Source organism: Macadamia integrifolia, chromosome 9 (genome assembly GCF_013358625.1).
Source record: "Macadamia integrifolia cultivar HAES 741 chromosome 9, SCU_Mint_v3, whole genome shotgun sequence".
NCBI lineage: Eukaryota > Viridiplantae > Streptophyta > Magnoliopsida > Proteales > Proteaceae > Macadamia > Macadamia integrifolia.
The window spans coordinates 13,752,275-13,764,477 of NC_056565.1; the positions used below are offsets into that span (position 1 = coordinate 13,752,275).

The 12,203-nt window shown below is 40.2% G+C and overlaps 1 protein-coding gene across 2 annotated transcripts in view; it reads right to left on the reverse strand.

Moving 5' to 3' along the window:
- LOC122089336 (rho GTPase-activating protein REN1-like) overlaps window positions 1–12,203 on the reverse strand; it is a 93,029-nt gene that overhangs the window by 66,430 nt on the left and 14,396 nt on the right. For both annotated transcript variants that reach the window (XM_042658978.1, XM_042658977.1), the window contains exon 8: window positions 11,862–12,006. In XM_042658978.1, coding sequence (XP_042514912.1) covers window positions 11,862–12,006 — 145 coding nt within the window. The remainder of the gene's footprint in view (window positions 1–11,861; window positions 12,007–12,203) is intronic.

Here is a 12,203-nt window from a genome sequence, read left to right on the forward strand (position 1 = left end):
TATACCCTTTGGCCACCAATCTTGCCTTGTACGTCTCAATAGCACCATCTGATCGGTACTTGATTGTATAGGCCCACCTACATCCAACTGGAACTCTTCCCTTGGGGAGATCAACCAGTATCCAAGTGCTATTCTTCTCAAGGGCCATCATTTCCTCAGACATAGCTTGCTACCACTTGGGGTCTGTCATGGCCTTAATAACAGTTTTTGGAATGGAAGTAGAAGAAAGAGCAGTAGTAAAGGCAATACCTGGAGGAGAGAGAGCATCATAGGAAACAAACTGGGCTATGGGGTTAGTACAAGCTCTTTTTCCCTTTCGATCAACAATAGGGAGGTCTAACTCAAAAGGAGAAGAAGTGTTACATGACTGAGGAGGATGGGACTCAGGATGTGGATCTAAAGAGGACTCTTGGCAGGTCTTCTTTGTCCTTCTTGTGTATACAATAACTGGTGCCTTCTCTGTACAAGGCCCACCAGTCTCGACAATGTCAACATCATCCATCTCTTTATGTCTCCCAATATCAAAAGAGAAAGAAGTAAAAGACAAAGCAGTAAGAAATGGAATAGCATTAGCAAGCCTTTTCACTTTCATTCCCATTCTACCCTTGAAGAGGATGCTGATGAGGAGCAAAGAAAAGCACAGACTCAAGAAAGGTGATATCTTTGGAAAGAAATCACCTACGAGAGGAAGGGTGATAACACCTGTAGCCTTTGGTAGTAGAAGAATACCCAAGGAAGAGGCATTTGAGAGCCTTCGGATCAAGTTTGGTACAGGAGGATTTGTTAACATGCACATAACAAATACAACCAAACACTCAGGGAGGAAGGGAAAAAGCAGAAGACTGAAAAGACAAGAGTGCAACGGAGTTTTGGGACCCGAGAATTTTGGTAGGTATACAATTGATGAGAAATGCAGTAGTAAGGACAGCTTCTGACAAAAAATTTTAGGAACATGCATACCAAATAGAAGGCTTCTACCAACTTCTAACAAATCATGATTTTTCCTCTCAACCACCCCATTCTGTTAGGGGTGTCAACACACGCAAGCTGACGGACAATACCATTGTCAGTGAAAAAATCCTGTAGACCACCATACATGTACTCCCCCCCTTTTATTAGGCCAGACAATTTTGATCCTGGTTTCAAACTAGGTGTGGACCATTTTATAAAAAAATTTGAAGGCATCATAAACCTCACTTTTATGTTACATAAGAATGGTCCAAGTGCAACGAGAGAAATCATCAACAAATGAAACAAAGTAACGATGGCCAAATAAAGAGGTAGTAGGACAAGGTCCCTAGACATCAGTATGCACAATGTGAAAGGGAACAACAGATTTACTACCATGATAGGGATAAGAAGAACGACAATGTTTAGCAAAAGTACATGGTTCATAATGAAATACATGAGAAGAAGGAAAAGACGTAAATAAATGAGGTAACTGTTTCCTCACAACAACAAAAGAGGGATGTCCCAAACGTTGATGCCAAAGCATCTCAAAATCCATAGAACTACTATCACTACGTCCACAAGCATAGGACTGTGGTGTAGTCAAAACAGATAATTGTGGCTTAAGGCGATAGAGTCCGCTATCCCCACGTCCACTGCCAATAATCCTCTTCGTCACCAAATATTGAAAAAGACAGTGGTCAGGGAAAAAATGATACAACAATTCAAAGATTTAGTCAAAGTACTCATAGACAAAAGGTTCAAAGTAAGGTTAGAGATATGGAGAACTAATTCAAGTGAAATAGAAGAAGTAATAGGAATACTGCCCTTACCGAATATAGAGGAAAGGGTACCATCAGCCACCCGAACCTTATCCTTATCCAAACAAATAGAGTAAGAATCGTAATAGTGAGATCTATCAGTCATATGGTCAGTGGCCCCAGAGTCAATAACCCATAACGGAGCAGTGGAGGGTGCAAATGAAGTGACATGCATAGCGGAAGTTGAGGCATCCTGTGAGGTAGATGGACTATCAAGCTGAGACATGAACCGGCGGAGCACTGCAATATCATCACTAAGAAGGAGCTGGTATCAGCATAAGAGGGTCCTCGAGGATCAGTCTCTGTTATAGTAGCATGAGCTGTAGCCCCACCTCGACGACCACCACATGTACTAGTAAATCCACCATGAGTACTAGGGCGACCATGAAGCACCCAACACCTGTCTCAAGTACGTCCAGGTTTCCCACAATGGTCACACTGTCAGGGTCTATCCCAGTCATCCCCACGGGATGATCCTTGTCCTCGGCCTCCACGCCATTCTCTATGAGCAGTAGAGGAAAGGGCAGATCTCTCAAGTGGAGGATTAGACTCCATAGTACTTCTTCTGGTCTCCTCACTTAATAAGTAGCTACACACCTCATCAAGGGATGGAAGGGGTGACCGTCTCAAAATCTGTATCCAGATTTTCTCATAATCCAAGTATAAGCCCCATAGTAAGATCAGAACTCTCTCCTTTCCAAGGGATCTGTAGACCTTGGCTTTATCATCGGGATTAGACAACTGAAGGTCATGATAATGATCATACTCTTCCTAGAGTCCTACAACAGTGTTGTAATAGTTAGATATAGTCCTGTTTCCCTGCTTCATAGAGAGAGCCTTTTGAAGGAGTTGATAGACCTTAACAGTCACCCATCCTGTCATAGGTCTTAGATACACTGTCCTAGATATCCTTAGCAGTTTCCTTCCGAATAAATCTTCTACCGATCTCAGGTTTTATGGAAAAAATGAGCCAAGTTATAACAACGGAATTCACAGTTTCCCATTTATGATATTCTAGATTAGAGATAGCGGGAGCCTTGATAGTCCCATCAATATATCCAATTTTCCCTCGACTCCTCAAGGATGACTTCACAGAGTGTGACCAGTCCAAGTAATTGATCCTATCCAACTTGACAAGGGAAATCTGAGTGTTGGGGTTGTCAAAGACAACCTGGCTGGGATTGGTACTACTCGACTCAGCCGATGTAGCTTCCAAAGGTTCAATGAGATCAGACATGGTGAGTGGATACTCCTAAAAAACCATGGTTTGAGATCCAAAGCAAGGGGTAACCCAATACCCAAATACTGTCTTCTCGGAACCAAAAAAAAAAAATTCCAGGAAGCAAAAGAAACTTGAAACTTGAGATAAAACCAATTTAATCCACCAGTAACTGTAGTACATCATTCCAATATCACACCCATGCATCATAGGATAGTCTATCTTCATCAAACAACAGCCCAAGAACACCATATAGATCATTCCAGACGATAAATGCAGAAAAAAAAAAGGTACTAGCGATACCTGGCAGCAAGCATATTTCTGAGTTGTGCTCAAACAACACCACAACTCTTGAACCTTATCTTAGGATGGCCAAACAAGCGGCCTTGGATGACACCTACAAGCTTAGCCTCATCCCCAACAGCCACTTGATGAGAGAGAGAGAAGCTCCAATGAGAAGCTGGCGGTAACACTTGACAGGGACCAAAAACGTGGTATGAACTCCAATAGGTCCCTATGATGCTTCAATCTCTCTCCAAGAGTCTTCAAGATGCTTTTAAAGCTCCATTAGGTCACCTTGTTGAATTTCTTTACATGGTATAGCCTCTATTGGATCCCTTTATTTTCTAGGGTTCCAAAAGAGACTCAAAGAATTAGACGATGGAACCTTAGTCGACTCTCAAACTCCTTACAGCTCCAATACCAAGTTGGAAGTTGAGAAGAATAAGATTAGAGACCAAAGAGAAAGAGAGAAGAGAGATCGAGAGGAGAGGGAGAGAAGATGAGGGCGAAACATGAATGAGCACTTAGCTCATTTCACCTATATTAGATTCAAATAATATTTAGGGAATTACATATTCCTCCCTAACGCTGTGTGTAAGCGTAGAATTACATTGGCATCTTGGAACATTGGCTCACTGACGGGCAAAAGCATGGAGTTAATAGATGTTATGCGGAGAAGATGGATTAACATCGCATGTATTCAAGAGATAGGATGGAAAGGTAACAAAGCAAAGGGGTTAGATGACTTCAAACGATGGTACCTGAGTGATGAAAGCGGAAGAGGTGGAATAGGCATAGTAGTGGACAGAGACCTTAAGAATGAAGTGGTGGATGTTAAAAGATTTGGAAGCAGGATCATCTCTATTAAACTGGTGCTAGACGGTGAGACCATCAATATAGCTAGCGCTTCCATGCCCCAAGCAGGACTAGATGAGAGTGTTAAACTACTGTTTTGGGAACACATGGATGACTTGGTGCAAGGTTTTGGAGAGGGAGAAAAAATTATTATCAGAGGAGACCTTAACAGGCATGGGGCAAGGATTGTAGAGGCTATGAAGAGGTGCATTATGGATTTGGAGTTGGGGAGAGGAATGCAGAGGGGATCTCAATGGTGGACTTTGTGACATCGTATGACTTTGGCATTGCAAATACCTTTTTTGAGAAAAGGGAGGAACATTTAATTACCTACAAAAGTGGACCGCACGCAAGTCAAATTGATTTCTTCCTCCTGAGAAAATCTGACAGAATGTTATGTAAAGAATGTAAGGTTATACCTGGAGAGAGCCTAATTGCTCAACATCGACTGGTGAGCTTGGATATGTACCTAGGAAAGCGGAAATGCAAGAAGACACAACAGATCTTTCCTAAGATAAAATGGGGGCGACTACAAGGAGCGATATTAAAATATTTTACTGCTAAAGTGGTGCCACAAGGAAAGTGGGATTTTGACAGAGATGTTAATGAGATGTGGATTGAGATGACGACTTGTATCAAGAATGTAGCTAAAGAAGTGCTAGGGATATCAAAGGGTGGGGGCCGAACTCCTAGAGAAACTTGGTGGTGGGATGAGGAGGTCCAGACTGCTATTAAATCTAAGAAAGATTGTTTTAAGACTTGGCAAAGGACCAACGAGGTAGAAGATAAAGTAAGATATTACTTAGCTAGGAATGAAGCTAAGAAGACTGTGGGGAAAGCAAGGGCAAAGAAATACAATAACCTCTATGATAAACTTAATACAAGAGAAAGAGAAAAAGAGATCTATAAACTAGCCAAAAAAAGGGAATGGATGAGTAGAGATATTAACCATGTTAGATGCATTAAAAGAGATGATGGTAGAGTACTGGTACGGAATGAGGACATTATGAAGAGATGGGGTGATTATTTTTGCAACCTATTAAATGAAGAGGCCTTGATTGATAGGATGGACCCGGAAGTAGAAGGGGATAGACGTCATGCTAACCCTCCTCATAGACAACTACAACAGTAGGTGCGACTGAAGTTAATACGAAAGATGAAAGCAGGTAAAATACTAGGCCCAGATGAGATCCCAATTGAAGTATGGAAGTGCCTAGGAGTACTAAGAGTATCATAGCTAACCAAGTTGTTTAACAAGATTCTGAGTACCAAGAAAATGCCAGACGATTGGAGAAGCAGTTTGGTTCCTATTTATAAAAACAAAGGCGATATCCAGAACTGCAATAACTATAGAGGCATAAAACTAATGAGTCACACCATGAAACTATGGGAAAAGATTATTGAGGCCACCTTAGAAAAGAAACTATTGTAACGGAGAATCAATTTAGTTTTATGCCAGGGAGGTCCATAATAGAAGCTATTTACCTCCTAAGAAGACTTATGGAAGTATTTAGAGCTCACAAAAAATACCTCCATATGGTCTTTATTGACCTTGAGAAAGCGTATGATAGAGTACCTAGAGATCTTATTTGGCATGTCTTAGGGAAGGTGAGGGGTTATTTAAATTATATAGGTATAATTAAGGACATGTATGAGGGAGTGATGACAAGTGTCAAAACTACAAAAGGTCAAAATAATGAGTTTTCAATTACAATTGGGTTACACCAAGGATCAGCTTTGAGCCCGTATCTGTTTGCTCTCATTATGGATGGTCTAACCAGGCACATCTAAGACCAGGTCCCATGGGGTATGCTATTCGCTGATGATATTGTTTTGATAGATGAGACTATGGAAGGGATTAATACTAAACTAGAGCTATAGAGATTAAGCTTAGAATCAAGAGGTTTTAGGATAAGCAGAACAAAGCTAGAGTATATGATGTACCCATTTAGCCAGACTATGAGACGTGAGGAAGTGGTGAAACTTGAGGGGGCGAGAACTACCACAAAATGACTATTTTAAATATCTGGGGTCAATCATTAGCAAAGAGGGTGATATAGAAAATGATGTCTCTAACAGAATTAAAGTGGGATGGATGAAGTGGAGAAGTGCCTCGGGAGTACTATGTGATAAACGCATGCCTGTTAAACTCAAGGGAAAATTCTACAGGACAGTAATACGACTAGCGATGATGTATGGAGCGGAGTGTTGGGCAATCAAGAAGAATAATTTGAATAAATTGGGTGTAGTAGAGATAAGGATGTTGAAAGGGATGTGCGAAAAGACCTGGAGAGACAGAGTAAGGAATGATTGTATTAGAAAAGAGTTAGGGGTGGCTCCAATCCAGGGTAAGCTCCGTGAGAGCCAATTGAGGTGGTATGGCCATGTTCAACGGAGACCCATGGATGCCCCAGTAAGGAAGTGTGACCAGTTTCAATTATATGGAGCTAGAAGGAGAGGCAAACCTAAAATGACCATTGACGAAGTTGTAAGAAAAGATATGCAGCTGGTAGGGATCGATCCTAGTATGACCACGGATAGAGGTAAGTGGAGGACAAGGACCCGTGTAGCCGACCCCCAATAGGGGATGTTCCAAGGATGTTGCTTTGACTACTACTTTAACTTCTTTTTACCTCCTTTTACCTTTTTTTTTTTTTTTTACCTCCTTTTAGAACGTCTATTTTTATGCTTATATGCATCTTAGACCTTATCAGATCCATGTAGCCAATCCCATCAAGTTGGGATAAGGTTATGGTTGTTGTTGTTGTTGTAAATATTCCTCCCTAAGGGAGGTGAAAAAGAAATAAGAGAAATGTTAGAAATTACATATGAGAGCATCTTAACATAAGACAATTCCTAATATACAGCTAATACAAATATTCTAACAGTTACTTATACAAGTGATAAGTGTTTTGAATAAAAATAATCAGCTACACTTGTTGTACCTTGTAATGGAGCTAAATGGTGGGAGTTGTATGAGGGTTCAGCACCAGAATTATGGAAGATCGCCATCAAAGTACTCGCACATGGTTTTAAGTATCGGTAAGTATCGTATCGGCCAATATGTATTTATATCAGCCCTTACCGATATAATACATAGAATTTGTAAAACCCTTTCGTATCGATATGTATCCTACGATACGCACTGATACACCACCGATATACACCAATACGATACAATACGCACCGATACATATCAATACTCTATGAAAAAAATAAAATCGAGTGAAATGTATATTTCGGATGTATTAGTACGTATCGGTGCATATCGATACGATACATACTGTTACGATACGATACGTACCGATACAATGCGCTATGGTCATATAATGGCCAAGTTGGGTCATTTTTTAGAAAAACACGATTTTTTTAGGGTTTTTGTTTCAAAGTTGCTGCCAGCCATATTTCTCTCTAACTAAAGTGGAACTCGAGGTTGGGAACAAGGATTTTACATTTATGGGACAACTACAAACCCTGAATTCTTGATGCGATACCCTCAATTTAGTGTTTACGCATAATACATGTTATCAATAGCTTTTTTTTTAACAATTTTTTTATGCAAAAGTGTATAACAAAGTGTTTCATATCCATTTATGTGAGTATCTTTAGCATATCTTAGCGTATCTCCGATACGATACGATACGATACCCTATGATACGTATCTTAATTTTGGCCGATCGATACGGCAACCAATACCGATACTTTAATCCTTGCTCTCACAGACATGTTTAGCATCTAGTTGTGAGAGAAATTGGAGTACATTTTCATATTTTCACTCATCCACCCCAAAAGGCGGAATCGGTTAGGTTCAACCATCTCACTGACTTGGTGTATGTGCACTATAATATGAGACTGAGGTGCAAAACATACGCATTGATATAGAGAATGATAGGGGCCAGATCAAGCTTATTAATGTTTTCCAAATTAACTCAGATGAAGAGGATCCTCTAGTAGACTAGGTAGGGGATAGAGGTGAGCTGTTGATGGATCAGCCTGGAGGTAGGACAGACCCATATTTAGTGCAAGAGATGGCAATCAATGCTGATGATTATATGGCTACAGAGAGAAGGATACATTCACAGACCCCCTGACCATTTGAGCCTGCACCTGGTAGGGATGATTTAGATGAAGATGATGATTGGTCCACTTCCTCAGGTGGTCCTACCCACACTCAGACTCAGACACAGATACAAACACAACATCAATAACTAGGTAATGATGGTGTTGGTGCTGGTGCTGGTGATGGTGATGGTGATGGTGATGGTGATGGTGATGGTGATGGTGGTGATGGTGATGGTGATGGTGATGGTGATGGTGATGATGATGGGGGTGGTGATAGATTTGAAGGAGTTTGAGAGAAGTATGAACAGGCCAAGCCAGTGCAATTCACTGGGGAGAGTCAATTTGAGTATGCCACATAAGATGTTGATCATAGTTCAATCAATCAGGTGGAAGGAGTTCAGGCTACATAAGAGGGCCACGTCGCCGATTCGGTGGAGATGCACAGAGAGATTGTATGGACGTTGATAGTCTATCTACTTCTATTGACCAAATGAGTTAGAGTGGAGGGGATAGTCATCCTCATAATGAGTAGAGGGAGTGGGCAATGACGTGCCCCATCATTTACTGGAGAGAGCACCTGGTCGGAGTATTATGGACCTTATAGTCAATTCACTGTGATAGGGCATACAACTGGTTCATCCATTCCTAGTATTGACTATGGCTCCTAGACCCAGTCAAATGGTGGTGGCTTTGTGGAAAGTTTATTCTAATACCCAGCCTAGCCGTACATGTTGCCAGAAGCATCAATTGACAATAACTCAATGGTAGGTTCTTCTTCTTCATACTATGGTGGTGACACATACCCTCAAATAGGTTACCTTCAGTATATAGATGACTCAGTTTTTTTGGCAACTGTGGAGAACAATGTTTGATTCTTCTCTCAGAATATGACATGGCATGCATTTGTGGTGCAGTCAGAGGAAAATACACGTCAACTCCATCGTATTGGACGTAGAATCCAGCCAGGCCATCATAGTTCTTTCCAATAGAAAGTCATTATGATTAGTTTTGTACAACTAATATGCTTAAGACTTGGGATATTGCCATTTGGGACTTTGAGATTTAAGAGTAAGACGCTAAGTGGATGACTTTAGCTGAGAGTTGGGATATTGCCAGTTGCACAGTATATTACTCTAGTACTCTAATTATTAGTTAATTAATGTTGATGTATGTTTTGATCATGGCTTAGATACATTATTTATTTGTTTTTAATGTAGACTAGGATAGGGGTCTAACCAAGTCTCAATCTGCAGGAACTTTTAAACCAAAGAACAACCATAATAACCAAGGTAGGACAGCAATACCACAGATCAGAACAAAGGGGAAAAAAAAACAGATCTGTAACTCAGTTTCGAATCCAGAAACTGGAATTTATGAGATCAGAATATAACCCAGATTAACGGACTAAATCAGATATAGGAATAGGGTCATAACAGATCATAAATTATGAACAAACATCCACAAAAATCAAGAACAACTAGATGTATCTATCGATCTCAGAAAACAGAACAGATTAGGTCAAAATATCCAATAATACTTAGAACAGATCAACAGTGACCAAATAGGAATGAATCAGCAGTAGTATTAGGATGATAACAGCTCCAAATCAACATTAGACACTACAGCAACAGAAGAGGATTGCCCAAAACAATCAATTCTAGATCTGTTCTGGTAAAGTCACTACAGGACAAGAAAAGAGAGATTTCTAATAACTTAAGAACACAGCCCAGATAGGGACCAAAACTGGATCGTGTTACTCTTCTAATGAGGGGAACCTCTGGTCCGAATATCAGCCAAAAGTGACCAGGGGTTGAGTCAGAACAGAAGTCAAAATTCCTGCCTAGAAAACCTATCTCCGGGACACTACTGTTAAGGGAAAAAAGAGATAAATACCTGTAACAGCAGTAGACCTTGAAAGTAGACTTGAAAGAAGAAAGATAAGAAAGCTTGAAAAGACCACTCAGGCTTCAAACTGCAGAGTGTCTAATGGATCAAACACCATCCCCTTCCACTGTGATCAAACACACAGTCTACCCAGAAGATGCATAGCAGCAACCAGCAAGCAAGTTTTTTTTCATTAATCAAATTGTCTAACTCCTATTGAGAGCCCTTCCTTTATTTATAATAATGATGGGGGGTTACATAAAATAGAAACTAACTTTAGTTTCCAAAAACTGAAATAGGAAACTAAAAATTAGAAACTCGCCTAGTTACTAAAACTGAAAATAGAAACTAACAAAATAGAAAGTCCTGTAGTTACTAAAACTAGAAATAGAAACTAGGAAATAAGAAGTACTGAAATTAGAAACTAATTAATCCCATCAAAACTAACTAATAATCCCGTATGCATCCTTAGAGCCCCTCTTTAGACCCACAAAAGTGGCCCATTCCACTCCAAACCACATGGACTGAAGGCCCAACACATATACAAACCAACCCTAGGCTTATTCCTAATAAAACAAGCCTAGTTTGGTAATTAATCTGCATCAGTTTTACTATCATATTATATCTTGTTCTAGCAATGAAGCAGATAAATTATCCAGAACAGTTCGATGGTTGCTGCCAAACAAGCGTGCAACTCTAAAACACTGTCATATTCTAATGTTTTTGCAAATTGAAGTTCTAAGTGTGTTTATTAATCTTAAAGCAAGCTACCCACCAAGTTTCAGGTCATAATATGGCCGTTTGACCAACGAATCAGTCAACCGGGTAAAAAAAAAACCAACTCGCCAACATTTCAGTATTTCGGTGGTTCTGAAACCACCGAAACGAGACAAGATTTCGAACCTTGTATGCAGCCTAACCCCCTGCTTCGCAGGAGAGGCTGTTTCCAAGTTTTGAAGGTGTGACCAACATGTTGCAATAGTGCAACTTAATCTGTCACCAAATAAATGGACAACTATTTTCCAGACCTTACTTAGGGAGAGTCGACTCTATTTAGTTGCTCTCTTTCACTCAAACTACACTATCATGGAAATATAAAGGGCAGAGTCTACTTTGGCTCAAGGAAATACAAGCTAAACTTTCTAGATTTGTATCAGGGCATTAGCAAATCATGAAGCAACTGAAGAGACTTTTAAAGAAGAAGAAAGGAATTTTAAAATCATAGAGATATGTAAGACAGTAAATGATCCAAAGACCAACAACCAAAGATTACCCATATGAAAGCCAAGAAACACCACAGGAAGAAGCCTACCAAACCTTGTTGCACCCCTAGATTGGTCATATGGGAGCAACCTCAGGCTTGACTTTTTTAACCTTGTAACTATAAGCACCCCCACATTTATTATGTCAGAAAGACAAAAACCCACTTTGGTTCTGGATTTTATTTTCCCATGTACATAGGTTTTCAGCCCCATGAAAATTTCTCAAATCAATGTTTCTTGTGTACACACCATAATGCTACTCAAGGTATATGCTTGGCAGGACAAACTGGATTTGTAGAGCCATACAAGCAGACCATGAACCAGAATTAAAAAGGCATACAAGCCATAGTTGTCAAGGCATCACCTAAGCGTACTGGCTAGGTTTTTTTTTTTTTTTGGCACCTTGGCGCTGCCTTTTGACCCCCTTGAACACCCTGGTTTGCCTACCCACCGTGACAATGATACAAGCACAGAAGGGGTATGAAGTCAACCAATAAATGTGGGCATAAATATAGTAAAGAGGCATACACTGCTCCAAAGTGCCATCAACTGAATCAGCTGCATCATTCCTGAAGATGCCATTCTGTCCCATCACAAGAGCTGCACTTGGTGCTTGTGCCAAAGCAGTCTCAAGAGCATTCTTCCAGTCATAGAGGTCCTCTGATGTCTCAGCCTAGCATATCAAAAGGAAAGCATTACTATCTCGTATAGAAGCAAACTCCAAATTAGCATAATAAGACACACATTCTTAATAATATTGAGAAAACCTCATTTTGCCGACAAGTTTCCCCTGTTCTCACTTTTGCAACAATTTTCTCAACTACAAATAAAATAGCCAGTTATGCGAAACACTTTGGTCATCAATCAACT